General features: G+C 37.9%; 2 protein-coding genes across 2 annotated transcripts; both read left to right on the top strand.

Annotated features, from left to right (window-relative positions):
• Positions 1–1,838: 1,838 nt before the first annotated feature.
• On the top strand, positions 1,839–7,784 carry LOC134673893 (uncharacterized). The gene is made up of 4 exons (XM_063531947.1): positions 1,839–1,982; positions 3,854–4,017; positions 5,307–5,509; positions 7,665–7,784. Exons 1-4 carry the CDS (start codon positions 1,977–1,979, stop codon positions 7,760–7,762), a joined length of 471 nt encoding a protein of 156 aa, XP_063388017.1. The 5' UTR covers positions 1,839–1,976; the 3' UTR covers positions 7,763–7,784.
• A 4,183-nt stretch (positions 7,785–11,967) lies between these two features.
• Positions 11,968–17,380, top strand: LOC134673889 (kxDL motif-containing protein CG10681). The gene is made up of 3 exons (XM_063531944.1): positions 11,968–12,204; positions 14,368–14,541; positions 16,653–17,380. Exons 1-3 carry the CDS (start codon positions 12,065–12,067, stop codon positions 16,939–16,941), a joined length of 603 nt encoding a protein of 200 aa, XP_063388014.1. The 5' UTR covers positions 11,968–12,064; the 3' UTR covers positions 16,942–17,380.
• Positions 17,381–18,012: the final 632 nt, after the last annotated feature.

The following is an 18,012-nucleotide window of genomic DNA, read 5'->3' as shown; positions in this document are numbered from 1 at the left end:
TAAGTGTTATAATTTCAACCGTTACTATAGACACACAAAGATTTAAGTAAACTAATAAGACTCAGAAGAGACTTAATGTAGGTATAAAATTAATTAAATTCTAATGGTGACAAGTGCACGCTTTACCAGCTCGATGTGTTTTCTAACATTATGTGTTTTAGTATTTTCATTAGCATAGCCACGATGCGCGCAGGCAGCCTTTGAAAACTTACACATTATTATTCCGGATCGTTTTTATTTGCTAGATAGTTTAAAGGACACAAAATTTAAATATTTATTTCGAACGGCAAAAGCCGTTAGAAACTGTTTTTCAATATAGTCAGCTAAACTGGGGTACAAATTCAAAAACTCACCAGCAGTTTAGCTTCACGACCTTCCAGATGGAAAAACAGCAAGCCAATGAGTTGGAAATTTGTTTTTGCGACAACCGCCAAAAAGCAAACTGCTGTGTGGTGGGAGTGTGGGAGAGAGAGGGACGTATATGCTAGAAAAGGACAATACGACCGACAACACAGTGTTGCCACTCTCAATATTATTATTAGGTTCCGAATAGCGGTACAGTTGTTTAATTATGTATATTAACGTGCTTTTAAAAAAGTAATTTGTAAGGTTAATGTTACCACATGCTTCGTATAATTTTCTTAAAAGTATATAAAGTCTATCAAACAACTTTGTCAGAAGAAAAAGGCGCAAAATTCAAATTAGCTATTTATGGGACGGTAACCATTTCTCTACTGACTGAAATGGCTTGACAGACTATATAAATATTAGTACGAAAAACTATATATCAATCACGCTGGCTAAAATTTCAGAACTTTAAATAAGTTTTATTAAAAAAAATACACAATATCTTTTTAATTGTCTATTAATTACTAAAGCCATTTTTACACGCACCGTAGGGCTGTGTGCTACGACGTCGTAGCGCGTAGCAATCGTAGCATGCTTCTGAGGATCTTCTGACTTTCTTTCAGAATAGAAATAATGATAAATAAGCGTAATTTACAAAATACAATTTAAAACAGGTACAACATTTTAAGGGTAAGTACAATCATTGACTGGTAGAGAATGCCTTAAAGCGTTAAGTCCGCCATTTGTAATTCTTATATCGTGTAATAAAGTTTAAGAAATAAATAAGTTGTGCAACAAAATTAAAATTACATATTAAATGTGCGCGGGGAGCTCACGGCTACGATCATAATCTCACTTATAACGCCTTCAGCCTCTGATTAACTTTCTCAAAAAAGCGTACTAAATTTTCCCACACACTGCCGTCTAGTTCACAAGTGATGAAACGTCCATAAATCACACAGTACCAACATTACGAAAACAAAGAAAGCGCGGGTAATAAAACACGCGAAAAGCTGGCTCTAATTAAAATGACATCAGTACACCCGCGCCATCTGGCGCGCGGACGTGACGTCACGCTGTGCCGCCATTTGCATTTTTTCCCGCTACCGGTTTGGCGCCAAGCCGCAGGGTGCGTTCCAAATGTAATGGGAGATTGAATCGTGCATCGTGCTATTGTTTGTGATGTTTACGTGCTATGTTAGGTTGTTTCAAACATTCAAGCATATTAATTAAATACAACGTACATTATTATTATTGGCATTTAAAGTCCGACGTTTGTTGTTTCTTTTTTTGCAAATGAAATCGATAAATCATAAATCATTTCGTGACCGTGGTAGTATTACCTATTGTTTTATCTATTAAGTTTTGTCACGAATAAAAACATTCTATTCTATTCTATTCTATAAAACGTTTCACAAAATTAATTAATTTTGATTTTGCGTATTACGCAAAAAATATTGTTGAATGGGTTAATGACAATCTGGTAAGTAAAATACGAATTTACAAAACCGTCAACATTCATGGCAGTTAGCTAAAACTAATTAGCAAAAGTCACTAACCGTAAAATTGGATTTATTCGACGGGCCCGGCGGCGATGGAATACTAAAATAATCTGACGATTACACGAAATGATGGTGAGTGGAAATATATTTGCTGTTTATATGTAAAATTGATCACTAATCATTGATCACAAAAGTAGTGTCCGAACGAAGCTTTCGTTTCGGTTTAGACTGGCTTCAGCTTAAAAATCATGGTTAGGCTGAAACTTTATTTCAGCCAAAAGACTGCCGTACCTTTCGGCACAGAATAAATAATAGTACTAGGTACAGAAGACTCACTCTCTAACAAAACGCGTCTGTTATGATCAGTACAGATATGGCCGCTAGGTGGCGACAGCGCCACGCGCGGCTTACGGCTAGCCACCAAAATTGGTGTAGATCGGATATACTTTTAGCTACCTGTAGCAAAGCGACGAAATCGCGGAGTGAGCCACGCCTGCTTTCGGCGGCGCCCAAACTATTATATATATATATTTTTTTCTACTCGGGTACTTTTATCTGTCATTTACATAGTCACGAACGAACATATAAGGGCGTACATTATTAATACTCCTTAAAAGTCTATAGTCTATTGCCCAAAAAAGCACTTGTATCGTTTTAGAGACATTACGATACGGTAAGCTGGTGCAGGGTAGCAGGTGGCACATACCGGTACATTGCTACCAACGTGACAAACGATTGAATGCATACGGTTTTTATTAAAAAAGAAACAAATTTGTACTGAGTTCATTGCTACCAACATAATAAAAAATACTTTTATACCCTACAGCACCACGACCCTGGTGCGGTGCGGTAGTGTGTAACGGCTTTAAAAAAAAACATAACCATAGACATTACTCGTTTGTTTCTCGTTTCCCGCCTTTCCCGGTAATTTCTTGTTCTTTGAGTACTTTGCGTTACTATTTGTTTTGCGTTCATAAAAAGTGTTGAAAATGGACAAAGAGGACTACATTGTTTCTACACCTGAAGAAATATCCGCTGCAGCACAAGCAGCGACCGAAAATTTGTTGCCTAAGTACTAAATCTCAGCACCTATACGACAAATCTTATGAGAAGTGCATGGCGTGGAGATTGGAGCACAAAACTTCGTCATTCTCTGAAAACGTCTTTGGTGTATTTTCAAAGACTAATTGGAAGCACCGGATCAGATCTATCTTTTAAGCAAGGTTGGTATATGTTATAAAAATTTTTGATACACATTTTTAGGGTACACAGTACAACGAGCTATATTTATGTACATTTTATATTTTTGCATTGAAACTGAATATTATTTAATTCTCCTTTTTCTTGTTACAGGTTGCAGTAATATTTGGTATTACGGGTGCTTGTCGCAGACAAGAGCTACATACATATAGTAATATCTACTATCCAAAATTTAAATTGACATTTTCATAAATAAAATTTTGTTTATATTTTTTTGTATTTTATTTAATATTGCCTACTCATAGAAAAAGCATTGTATGCAACGTTGTATAAGTAGTCACAAAATGCTCATGGCGTATTTATTAACAATGTTCGCCTTCGGCTCACATTGTTACCCACGCCACTCACATTTTTTGACCCCTCTTATAACACTGTTGCATAAAATACTATTTCGGTAGTAAGTAATGTTTCGGTTTCATAAAAAAATCCAGTTTTAGATTAGGTACATGTAGCTAGATTACAATTCTCTTGAAAAAAAAATTAAAATTAAATTTTACCCCATACTTATAAACTATGCTTTGAAACCCTCGCAACGCTTAAGATTCCATTTTTCAATTTTGGAATCTTTCGCTTGCTCGGGTATCAATATTGGCACGAGCAGTTAAACAACAACTTTGCCCCCTTGTAAAACAAATAACTATTGACCCCAAAAATTATACAATACAATACTCTTTATAATTGCACATGCACACCTCACATAGACAGACGTAGTTTTATATTAATGCAAAATCTTTTTTTTTCAGGAGTTTCATCTACTTTCAATTTTTCTGCCAGTCGTAATCGGCGAGATTAAGCCCGACTTATCGTTCGACAAGTCCAACGATAGGTTCGACCTGTCGCCCATGATCCAAGAGGCGACCTACGACCAGTGGGGCGATGCTATGGATGGAGTTAGACGGTCTGACGGGTAAGGACACATAAATAGGTACCTAACCTAGGGGTTGTGCACAAATCACGCGAGGTGTTTCGGCTACTTTTTGACCCCCCCTCCCCCTTGGTGATATTTGGTGAGGTTTTTGGCTACCCCCCCTCTCCACACACAACCTCACGTGTATTTTTTTGAAATTCATTCGACCTATTTTTAAGATAAATAGTATTTCATATAGAAAATCTTGTTTATTTTTCTATTTTCGTTAAATAGACTCGCTAGTGAAGATTTATGTTTAACGAAATCGAGAAAAAGTATCTACTCATGTGGTAGGTTTTTTTTCTTAGTTTTGTTAAATACACGTGAGGTTTCCTTATACCCCCCTCCCCCAACGTGATCTATCGTGATTTTTTCGTGACCCCCCTGCCCCCATCGAACCTCGCGTGATTTGTGCACAAGCCCCTATGTAAAATCGTTGTAACACTTCAGTGGCCTGTAACCCTATGTTAGAACGAGACTTCCGCTTGTCAATTGTAACTTGTAGCATTATAAAATAGGCCACTGCTACGTAGGTACCGCTGCAAATGGTGGTAAGACTGATAAGGAAGGGAGAGATGGGGAAAATGAAATATTTTTACAATAAATATACTATTAAACATAAAAAAAAACAACATTTCGCTAAATATAACACTTTAAACTCTCGCGTTTTGTACACATATTCAATTACACAAACGGGTCTACCGCGATATAATTTCATTGTTTTTACCTTTAATTCCGATGTTTCAGCTGAGTTGCACCAGCTGTGGTCACGGAAAGACCAACCAATACCAATACCACTTGGCTGGTGCAACTCAGCTGAAACGTCGGAATTAAAGGTAAAAACAATGAAATTATATCGCGGTAGACCCGTTTGTGTAATTGAATATGAACATTTCGCTAAGTTGCGTGAGAAATATATATATATATATAAACTACTAATAACGGCCTATGAAATTGAGCATGTTGCAGAAACTATCAAAAAAGTTGTCCAAAATTTCAGGAAAATTTCGATACCCATACAAAAGTACGAGAAATCTCCGCAATTTTTCCATGTGGAAAGTTCGCAATTTTGAAAACTTTCGACGGCACATCAGTAAAACGAGACCAGATGGTAACCGCGATCTATTTTAAAAGTCTTCATACTCGTATCTCAATAAGGGATTTAATCTTCATAAGTAATTATTATTACCTATATTTATTAGATACATTAGATTTAAGATATTATTAATGATAGTCCAGTAGTGTCTGTAATAAAATGATTATATTTTATTTATTTATTATAGTTCTAGGTTAAGCAAACCCAACGAACGCGACACCAAGGTATCAGAAGCGACCAAGATGTTCATGAGAGCCCTCAGAGGCTTCCAACGGAACTTCGACTTCAATTCTCCAGATAACAGCGATAATGAGAGTCCTGAAGAAAGAGTACAACTCAGGAGGGACCTAGTTAGTTACTTGCATGAAAACCAACCGGATATGACGAGGCGCTCAGGTACTCATATCTCAACCTAAGCCTAAGCGCGCACCACGATTTTAATTTTTGCGACACGATTTTAGAATCGCGCTGTAATTTATCGCAGAAAATTGACTGCGCGCACTGCGATGAAAAGTCGACGATTTGTTCATTCTCGACTTGGATTTCGTACCAGTCGCTTGTCGTGAAACAATATGCAATCGCTGTATGACTTTGAGTATTTATACTATCCCACCAAAAACATTCTGTAAAAAACTAGCCAAGTCTCGATGGAGCTGCTTGTTTATCTCTAAAAAGTAATGAAATCTAGACAAAGCCGTGCCAAGTCTAAGGTTCCTTACTGCGATTTCTTTATTATTATAGTTAATGTTGTGTGACTTGGCCGTTGAAGGGTACACAAGGGTACAAAACCAGGTGCTCCATGACACCATTGCACCAATCTGCCATTGCACCAAAAAGAAGTGTTTGTTTCAGGCTCAATACATAAGTATTATTGAAATACGCAGCTTTATCAAGCCTACAATTGACTGGTTATTGAATCAACGTTTTCCAAGTGGCAATTTTCCATCGTCAATGGGTAGCGGTTCTGGCGACAGATTGGTGCAATGGTGTCATGGAGCACCTGGTTTTGTACCCTTGTGTACCCTTCAACGGCCAAGTCACACAACATTAACTATAATAATAAAGAAATCGCAGTAAGGAACCTTAGACTTGGCACGGCTTTGTCTAGATTTCATTACTTTTTAGAGATAAACAAGCAGCTCCATCGAGACTTGGCTAGTTTTTTACAGAATGTTTTTGGTGGGATCTCATCTCTTTTTGTAGGCAGTCCTTCTTTTCGGGTACTCATACCCATACTATGTATACACATATCATAACTAAACATATCTTCATTCATACTCACATCGTACATCGTAGTGTACCTTTACTTTACCTACTATTTGTAGGAACTGCAACAGTAACTTTGTAATATCATATATTTATATGGGATTACAAACTTACTTATGCAGTTCTTAGATCTTTAAAACGTGACTGATATTGCAATATTTTTAGATTTTCCCTTTATGTGGCCATTAAACCCTAACTCTGTACCAAATTTCAGCTCTCTGAGTTTATGGGAAGTACTAGTTCTATTCTGATGATCATGAGTGAGTTTCATAAATGCGAAACTTTGCTTTCGCTTAACTTCGGAACTAAATGACCTACAGACTTGAAATTTTGGATTTTAAGTATGTGATTATAGCTTACTGGATGACCAAAATTTCTACGTTCTGGTCTTATCCAGAGGTTCTCAAATAGGGGCCTGAAAATGCGGCGAAATGGTTCCAGTAAAGGATGGTACGGCAGTGTTTGCTTCGCGCTCGACTTGGCGGGGGCACTGCCGTGCCCCCCGATACCACAAAGGCGATCGCCTTCTATTTCTATAATTAAACGGACAACATCTAGCGTCTCATCTTGTAACTCCATTGGAGAAGCAGGTTCCGATATGTTGACGCTTGGAGAGCGAAATGCCGACTGAGGTCCGGGGTGCGATTTTATTATCGCAGTGCGCGCGGGGCCATACAACTCCGTATGCTGCAATTCACTTTGCGACAATCGCGTCGCGAGCAGTCGCGGAAAAATGTGACAAATCACAATTTTAAAATCGCTGCGATTTTTTTGTCGCATATGCGCGCGCTGCCATATAAACACATACGTACATTTCTGCGACTAAATTATCGCGCGACAAAAAATTGTGGTGCGCGCTTGGCCTAAGCCCCCATAAAAACTCATGAATCTGTCCCCGAAAGCGCATGAGTCTGTCCGCACTCTAAATTCGATTTAACAACCAAGGCTTAAAGTCGAAAATCCAACAACGCTTGATGAAAAACGCCACCGCTGTCATGCGAATAAATACACATGTATACATTTGTGTCTTTCAAACGCTTTTTTAACGCGCGTTGTAAAAACGCCCGTGGGAATGGGGGTTAAATCTGTATTATAGGGACCGTGCGAGTTGGAGGGTCTGCCTCTGCCATCCTGTGGCCTGAATCGGAAACATATGTACATTATCAAATAAGTGCTACCTAGCATCTACCGTTCTCGTAGGTACGTTCCCTTGTATTGTTCCGTTGGTTCTGCCATCTTGTGGGCTACAGGCTTCTATGCTGATGCTGCTATGGTTTTTTTTCAGACCCATCAGAGATAGACAGAGAAGTGCTAATACATCATGCTGTCCCTATCGTGATGACGGTTGAAGGTATAATGCAAGTTCCAAAAAGTGATAAATAAAGTTAATAAAAGGACCGCTTTTATCATATTGAAGTTTTATTCATAACTAGGGCACAGTCTATAAAAAAATACGGTCATTCGACGAAGCCGTCTATAGATAGGGCAATGGTGCGGTGTGCGAGGGCCGAGGGGTCGCGCGCACCCGAGCTGCATACATCGCCATTGTTAGTAGCTCGGTACTACTTACATAGCTAGCGTGTCTTATAAGATAACTCAAGTGTAAGTTTTGGGCAGTGTGGCCATGAGTAAGCCCAGTCATAATAAAAAAAAAGTTGTGTAAAAGTCTGTGACAACCCTACTGTGTTCTTGTGCTCGGCATTTACGCAAACATGAAAGGCGTCGGTCCACTGTTACTTTTTGCGATGTACTAGGGCTCGCACTTTTAGTGCCGATGACGCAATATGATGATGCGGTGGTAAATATTTTTCTCTTCCTTTTTTGAGGTCCGTTAAAAATAAGTTTTATTATAATAGTTGTAATTATGTGACTGCTACATAATGACAGGCATTAAAACTCGAGTGTCTGTTTATGAAACGAACGCAGTGAGTTTCATAATAGAATCACACGAGTGTTTTAATGCCTATTTATGTAGCAGTCACATAAAACTACTATCATCATCTCAGCCATAAGACGTCCACTGCTGAACATAGGCCTCCCCCTTGGACCTCCATTCATACCGGTTGGAAGCGACACGCATCCAGCGTCTTCCGGCGGCCTTAACAAGGTCGTCCGTCCATCTTGTGGGTGGACGTCCTACGCTGCGCTTGCTAGTCCGTGGTCTCCACTCGAGCACTTTTCGACCCCATCGGCCATCTTCTCTGCGCGCAATGTGGCCTGCCCATTGCCACTTCAGCTTGCTAATCCGGTGGGCTATGTCGGTGACTATAGTTCGTCTACGGATCTCCTCATTTCTGATGAAAACTACTATCCTCCTAAGGCCCAAGGTCCTACCTATAGTACTTATTCAGTTCAATAAAATTTAAATCATATTCGATTGGAACAGAGTTGCTTTTGCATTGTTTCCTTCAGTTTTTGAACAACGCAAAATCAACTCTATTCCCTATACTGTAGGTTAAAATTTCTGTGGCCAATTTTGCATTTTTCATTTGTATGGCTGGGCCTTAGGGAGGCTATAATAAAACTTATTTTTAACGGACCTCAAAAAAGGAACCTCGTATGTACACACGAAAGCATTTTTCGCCAAACTGAAACGGACCTTCGCTAGCGCTCGGTCAATTAGTATAGTATAGATGACCTTATTATTGAATTTATGACCCTAATAATTAGTTAATGTATCATAAACTTTTAGTCGGACATTGTCAATTTGTCACGGTCGGTACCTACAGTCAATGCCCTAAAATATAGTCGGTCCTGCCATTTCCGTCAATAGAAAAAAGTGACAAATTTAAATTTAGGAAGGGTAATCATCCCATAGAATAAAATTTAAATTTCATGCCTCTGACACAGTTGTTTGACCGGCTATAAGTATCCAGTTTTCTGTAGCCTCTGTAGGTACAGCTTATAATTATGGCCCTTACTGTTACCATGGTACCTAGTACCTACCCCATAAGTACGTTTCCTATCGGTGTGCTTTTAACGATCCACGTGAGAAATAAAATAGCGTTTGAAATAAATTCAATCTTTCTTATCTATTCGTTAATCAATCTCACGGTTAATTTAAACATCGTTCTTCCCCGTGATTAAGATTTCTCCATCCATTTTAAAATCCTGCTTTGCAAGCATGGTGCTTTTAATATTAACTATTTTTATGAGCTTGGCTTCTCTAACTATTCAAAAATCTGTAAAGGATCTACCACAGTCCCCAGAGCTTGAGGCCATACTCCAAAATCTAATAAACCAGGGCCAATACAACGATGTAAAATTGAAAATCAATAGCAACAAGGCAAATAAGAAAACATTAAAAGACGCGACCAAAATCCAATATTTGGGTGAAATAACTTCTGAGAAAGAAGGAAAGGAAGGATTCAAAAGTTTGAACAAGAAGTTGGCAAAGCTTTTAGATGGTTTACAAGACAGTGTTAATAATGAAAATACAATTGATCCGACATGTTCATGTGGTTACGTAGGTGAGAGTTTGCCTGGAGTTATCAAATGCGAGTGTGACTCGAGCGATAACGAGAAGGTAGCACAAGATAGAAAAGAAAATATACAAGAATTTGTAGTCGAAGATAGCATAAGAGATAAGGAGCGCAAAAAACACCAGGATAGTAGAAAGATTAGATCTGTCAAAGATAAGCTAGATGATTATATACAAATAGCGGCTATCAGTAGAGACGATGATAGAGAAGACGCTTATTGGACTGATGACAATCGGTGTGGATGCCAAATTGAAAGAAGTGCAGACGATAATGATGATTTAACACTTAGGTGCGGCTGCAATGGACCAAAATATCTCGAAAGAGTTGGCGAGGATGATAGAGATGATGGCTATTGGTCGGATGATAGTTATTGCGGATGCAAATTATTGAGAAATACAGATAATGACAGAGATATAACTCATAACTTAAGATGTAGATGCAATTCACCCGCAAGGGTAGGTAAAGATGATACAAGGGACGTTGTTTGGGCAGATGACTACAGGTGTGGATGCAAACAGCTAAGAAATAAAGATAATGATGACGATATAACACATAACTTGAGATGTAGATGCAATTCACCCGCTAGGATTGGTAGAAATTATGACAGGGAGGACGGTTACTGGTCTGATGATAGTTATTGTGGATGCTCTTTGTTAAGGAATACAGATAATGATGACGGTATGACACACAACCTACGATGCAGATGCAATTCACCCGCTAGGGTTGGCAAAAATGATGACAGGGAGGATGGTTACTGGTCTGATGATAGTTATTGTGGTTGCTCTATGTTAAGGAATACAAATAATGATGACGATATGACACACAACCTAAGATGTAGATGTAATTCGCCTGCAAGAATAGGTAATGATGATGACAGAGACGACGGCTATTGGTCGGATGACAGTTACTGTGGATGTAAATTATTGAGAAGCTATGGTAACGGTGTAAATGACTTAAGGTGTCGATGCAACTCGCCAGCCAGATCCGGTCGTGATATCTTTTCAGCCCCAAGATTAAAAAGAACTGAGCACTTTAGTTCTATACTCTCCGATTTAAGCGACGACGACTATAATGACCACAGTAAAAACTCTAAAACACTGGATGAACACAATCTAAATACGTTAATGAGTTTCATCTTAGACAAAGACGACGATGTTGATCTATCTCAACTGCCGAAGGTACAGCGACAAGTAATAATTAGACTTAAAGATATAATGCCATCTCTTAGAAATATTGATATAAGTGAATTAAAAGATAACATCGAGTCGATGTTGTATGAAAATGAATACTCGCTTCGGGAATATAAACAGAAATCTGATTCAGACAATAATTTAACAGCCAAACAAATTCAAAGCATACTGAAGGTTATTGAACAGCAAAAGGCACCGGCAGCAAAGAAATCAGAGAGACTACTGGAGCTTATTGGAGCGGGGAAAACACCAGCAAAGAAACCAACAGCAAAATATAATAACAAGTATCGTAGAAACATGCCGGAGGATTCAATTGGAGTCCCGTTCACTTATAAATTGCACGGATTAGCACAGATTAACGCATAAAGTAAATAAAGGACAGTAATTTAGGTGATTCTAGTATGACTGGCTACAATCGATTCGAAAAACCTAACATGGCCATTATCCTCGAATCTCTATGAAAATAAAAAAAAATGTATTGACAGATGCATGACACATGTCACTGTCAAGTGGTGTTATTTTTACATTTGTTTCATTTCACGTGCAGGTCTCCATCACCGCTCCGTGTATTGAAATAACAAACCTTTGTTATAATATATTATAGGATATGTTTTTTAATAATTTATCACTTTATCAGTCTTTTTACATGAGGTTTATATACATTTATTGTAATATTTTCATACAACGTCAATACATTGAAAACTTTGCTAAATAATACGAGTTAAATTCGTTTAATTAGCGAGTTCATGTTAAAATACAATGGTAGTAATATAATAATCAATAATATCTACTGTTTTAACAGTACTTCTCCCAAATATTAATTATTAAAAAATAGTAAAATAGCTCATACGCCTAAAGCGCATCGATCAAATCCGTATAACGAAACGCTTTCCTTAAACGTCAAACATGCTAACAATGTAAGAATAGCCATTCAGAAAAAAAAAAACAAATTATTAGGGCGACTCTTTTAATGTCTCGATTTTAATTAAATAATTAGTTTTACCTAAGAAATCATGGCTAACGAAACGCCAGAAAGTGATTTCTCGATAGAATGCTTCCAAAACTACACGGCGCCCGAAGTGTTTGTGCAAGGGCTAGCGGGGATGGTCGACCAAACAGACGTGGAAACTATCATCAGAGCACAGAAGAATATGTAAGCTTTAGATCCGTTTTTATGATTTCCGTACCCAAAGGGTAAAAACGGGACCCTTTTACTAAGACTCCACTGTCCGTGTGTCTGTAACCAGGTTGTATCTCATGAACCGTGATAGCTATAACTTCGTTTTTTTTAGCATTAGAAATTAGGTAAACAATCTTGATGTGTCTTTTAACTGAAAAACACATTTTAAAAATAAATTACGGCAAATATGTAACAATTATGAATCTAATACGATCATTTATATTCTTCTGCTTTCATAAGTAATCGTTTTTGATTTTTAAAAAGCGTTTTTCAATTAAAAGACATGTCAAGATCGCTTACCTTCTTGCAAGTTCTTTCTAATGCTAAAAAAACGAACAGTAGACAGTAGACATTTTCACAGACTAAAAACAAAATAATATTAATATTTAATTGGGCCTCCCATACAACGAACGTGATTTTTTTGCCATTTTTTATGGGTACGGAACCCTTCGTGCGCGAGTATGATTCGCACTTGGCCAGTTTTTTATGATTAACTGTCTTGACTGTATACTTCCTGTTCTAACTTATGGTTGCCAAACATGGGCACTAAACAAATCCCACTACAAAAAGCTAGAAATTTGTCAAAACGCTATGGAGAGAAGTATGATGGGAAAGCGACTATCGGATAAAGTTAGAAATATAGATATAAAGAAATGTACTAAAACAAAAGATATTACTACAACAATTAAGAAGTTAAAATGGAAATGGGCAGGTCACACAATTAGAGGGAGAGAAAAGTGGTCTAAAGCAATAATGTACTGGTTTACTGGAGACAAAAAAAGGAAGCGTGGCCGGCCAACAAGAAGATGGGATGATGAGATTAAGAGCGCAGCAGGAGGTTGCTGGACTACAATAGCAAAGGATAGGGATAAATGGAAAGAGTTAGGGGAGGCCTTTGCCTACAAAAGGCATACAGATATAAATTTAGATTAGATATATATATAAGTTAACAACAAAATGAAATGTACTACAAAATACTTATCTGAAATAAAGGCTATTTCATTCATTCATTCAACTGTCTTGAATACTAAAGTGACTATACTAGTTTCTGAAAAATACCGAATTTAATAGGATTACACATGAGTAGATATAAACAAGTTTCTTTACTTACCTCAATATTCTGGACATCTTTTTATCTGTATTTGTACTAGCGCCTTTCTCAGCACCCATCGCATAGACTGCCAACCCTGATGTCTTGCCACCCTGGGCCCGGGCCTACTGGGCCTTAGGGCTAATCCGCCACTGGTGTTACAGCAATCTGTAAATAAAGTTTATACATCACTATACACTCTTTATTAAGATAAGATAAGAATAGCCTTTATTGACCAAAAAACAAAATTTCAATACATATTACATTTAAATAAATTCACATTTCATTTATCCACTTGACTGTCCGATGATAGCATAGTATCCGAAAAAGAATTTGCTCTTAACCGTCCGCGGGAACCTTACTATCCAAAGGGGTGGAAGAAAGATTTGATTTCAGAGCCATGTAAGGGAATATTTCGGCATTATTTACTAATTCTCTTGATGCGACAACGTAGCCTACTAAATAGTTAGCTCTAAAAAAATTTTGATGGCAGTGTAGTTATAATTTTTGTAGAAAATTGTGAATGTGCTGCGCGGGGCGTGCGTCGCTAAAAAAACCCGGACGGTTGACAGGAAAACAGTCTCGCAGGCGGACGGTTGAGTGGTTATATCAATTACTTTTAATATTTTTCCTTATTATTAAGACTGCTGCCTAATGGCAAAGAGAATAGATAGTATAGAGGGCTATTGCCAAAGTAAATTTTGTAGTCACGGTACATTTACTGCCATCTATCGACACACGATTAAAACTTAAAATAAAATTGAAAATGTATAAATTAATCAAAATATATTTACGGATAAATGATTTTTATTCTTCCATACTGACCAATGTTCTTTCACTGATATGTGTTAAAATTGTTAAATATCAAACGTAATAAACGTTGTCAACGCCGTCTAGCCGAGAATAAAGGTAATGGCGCCATCTATTCGAGAATGACTTTTTCTTGATTTCCGAGGCATGTTTTTTTCTTAGACTTTATTTATCTTATACGGAGTTACAGTGTATATATATCTCTGCTAATGGACAATTCATCTCGAACATTCCAGGCTTCAACGCTTTGAGAAGACAACGGAAATGCTGACGAACTGCAACCACCTGTCAGCGAGCCGGCTCCGTGCTGCCTCCACGGAGTTCAGGAAGCATACTCAACTGTTGCTGGATATGCGGAAGGATCTGGAGTTTATATTTAAGAAGATAAGGGCTATTAAGACTAAGCTGAGGTAAGGAAACTGATTATAGGATGTGTTTATAAAATAAAATAAAAGTAAGTAAGTAAATATTAAATAAAAGTAAACAAACAATTTGTACATTTTCGGGTAGTTGTAACATTTATTGGTTAATCAACCAAATATAAAACCGCCTGGGTCAGTCACTGAACGACCTGACTTTAACCAGGCATGGCTCACTCCGCGATTTCGTCGCTTTGCTACAGGTAGCTAAAACTCCATCCGTTCGACCCCAATCTTGGGCTTTGCCATAAGCCGCGCGTGGCGCTGTCGCCACCTAGCGGCCATATCTGTGCTGATCGTGCCAGACGCGTTTTGTTAGAGAGTGAGTCTTCTGTACCTAGTACTATTATTTATTCTGTGCTTTAACCTACATTATTTGATCATGTAATGGTTTGATTTACCCTTTAATGGCTCCTTAAGCCAGTTGAGGGTAGATTTTGTTTACTTTTATTTAAATACCTAAAGATACAGAGTATAGTAAAAGATTTATCAAGATTCATACCTGCTATGCTATTTTCTTAATCCCCAAACTCTTTACAATATTATGTAATATATGTATGTATGTCACTTTATTGCACATAAACAGGTTTACATAAAACGGATAAAAACAAAACAAAAATAAAAACCGGGCAAGTGCGAGTTGGACTCGCGCACGAAGGGTTCCGTACCATAATGCAAAAAAACAAAAAAACATAATTAAAGCAAAAAAAAAACGGTCACCCATCCAAGTACTGACCCCTCCCGACGTTGCTTAACTTTGGTCAAAAATCACGTTTGTTGTATGGGAGCCCCATTTAAATCATTATTTTATTCTGTTTTTAGTATTTGTTGTTATAGCGGCAACAGAAATACATCATCTGTGAAAATTTCAACTATCTAGCTATCACGGTTCGTGAGATACAGCCTGGTGACAGACGGACGGACGGACGGACGGACGGACAGACGGACGGCGAAGTCTTAGTAATAGGGTCCCGTTTTACCCTTTGGGTACGGAACCCTAAAAATGTTATGTACAAAGGCGAACTTATCCCTAAAAGGGATCTCTTCCAGCTAACCTTTGAGAAAATGCGAAAGGATCAGATACTAATATATTGTATTTAATATTATATGTGACGTCCCACGGGTAAAGGTACCTTATGGCTATTATTAACGTCTCTCCAATATTATTGCGGCGCAATGCGACGTAAGCGCCAGCTGCCATAAGGTACCTTTTGCCGTGGAACGTCACTTATAATTAGTCTAGGTATAGCTTTTAATTACGCCTTTAAGTATAGGTTAACTGGAAGAGATCCCTCTTAGGTATAAGTTCGCCTTTGTACTACACATTTATGTTTTATCGGATGTAACCAAAATTCCTTTTTTTGTACAATAAAATGTTATTGTGTGGCGAGCAACATCTGTGCCTCATGTCAGCAGTTGACCACGACACACTGCAAAGAGTATAATGACCATGGTATAATAATATACTTCGCCTGGTACTCTCATCCCGTCCTTACGTGGTCACGTGACTGACACAAGCCTACGTCATCATGCGACAGCGCTATATGATAATATGCGATAGCGCTATATAAAGTGGCAATGTTATTGTGACGTAGGCTTGTGTCACTCTGGGAGGAGAAGACCATGTTTTATCAGACTATGATAATGACTAAGAATAAGAGAAAGTTTTTACTTATTTACTTAGGGGTCATCCATTAATTACGTCACACGAACTCTAGGTTTTTTGACCCTTCCTGAAGGAGGGGGCTCCTTGTCACACTTGGTCACATTTGACAAACCCCTCCCCCCTAGTGTGACGGCACATTTTTTCTACGAAATCGCCAAATCGAATTAAGTACCTAAGTATTTTATAACCCAAAACTGCTTAGGAAAGAAAATTAAACTAATAAAAACGATTATCGTTTTTAAAACTTGTTATTTAAATGTACAGCGAATAAAATAATTCAAATAAATTTTCGGTTACTGATGAAGTTAAAGTGACGTCACAAAGTATGTGCCTCCCCCGTCACAATATGTCACATTTTCTTGACCCCCTCCCTCCCCCTAAACGTGTGATGTAATTAATGGATGACCCCTTATGTTTCTTCATTACATATTTTCAGCACACAATACCCAGAAGCCTACAAAGCAGCCGTGAACGCGTCGCTAGCAAACAAAAAACCCATAGAAGAAGAAGAATTCAAACCGGAAGCGGAAACGCACACAGAACCCAAGATGGTTGCCACAGTGTCCACGGAAACCTTGAAACCGACCGTCAGCGAAGATAAAAAGAAAAAGAAGGAGGTTAAGATAAAAACTCCTAAAGAGGAAGTTAAGAAGGTTAGGAGTAGCAGTTCTAGTGATACTGAGAGTGCTAGTTCGGGTGATGATAGTAGTACGGATACGGGATGAGTTTAGTAATATTACAATATTGTATCTTTATTAAAATGGTTAGTTAAAATTATGGGCGCCATTTGCAATACTTGAGTACTTACTTTTTGAGTATGGTCAAATATGAGTAAAGGTTAGGGTCATAGGGTCACTGCCACAGTTATTGGCCACTCCTAACAAATTAAAAAGAAACCAGCCAAGCATTTGACGACCGGTCTGGCCTAGTGGGTAGTGACCCTGCCTGCGAAGCCGATGGTCCTGGGTTCGAATCCCAGTAAGGGCATTTATTTGTATGATGATACAGATATTTGTTCCTGAGTCATGGGTGTTTTCTATGTATTTAAGTATTTGTATATTATATATATTATATCGTTGTCTGAGTACCCACAACACAAGCCTTCTTGAGCTTACTGTGGGACTTAGTCAATATGTGTAAGAATGTCCTATTTATAATTGTTAAGAGTGGCCAATTACTATGTTGTGGCCAAAAATTATAGCAGTCACCCTATACAGATTGTAAAATAATTAATTATTGTGTTGTTAGGGCCGATACAAACGGACTGCAACTTGTATGGTAACTGCATGACGTTGCAGTTGCCATACAAATTGCAGTTGTGTTGCAGTTCCTCTGTACGGCCCTTGCTGCTGTCATATTGTGACAACTTGGGAAGGCTTAACTTAACACATTCATTGCCTCTACGTACGGGTTACGCTCGTAGCGCGTAGCCACGTCTTCGCCTTGTAGAGCGCGTAGTCGCTACGAACAGTGTACCCGACTGTCGGGTTCTTGGCGCTGAATGTGTTAAGGCCTTGAAAGTTTTGTAAGCATAATATTCAAGCTTATTTTAAGTATTACAACCATGGTTGTATGATTTTTAAATTTTAGTAAATGCTAGTAAATTATTAAAATATTCTTTCTAGTCCCAATGCATATGGAAAGGTCCCAATTGGATCTGTGTTTATTACTTAGGTATGATACGATAATGTCATTAAAAAAATGTCATATCATTAAAACTGAAATTATGCACAATATTTACATAACTACTTAACTAAAGGCAATCTATATTATATTTGAATGTAAATATAATCACA

This window comes from Cydia fagiglandana, chromosome 19 (genome assembly GCF_963556715.1).
Source record: "Cydia fagiglandana chromosome 19, ilCydFagi1.1, whole genome shotgun sequence".
NCBI classification, from domain to species: domain Eukaryota; kingdom Metazoa; phylum Arthropoda; class Insecta; order Lepidoptera; family Tortricidae; genus Cydia; species Cydia fagiglandana.
Note: the sequence above shows the minus strand (reverse complement) of the source record. Positions and strands in the feature narration are given on the sequence as shown.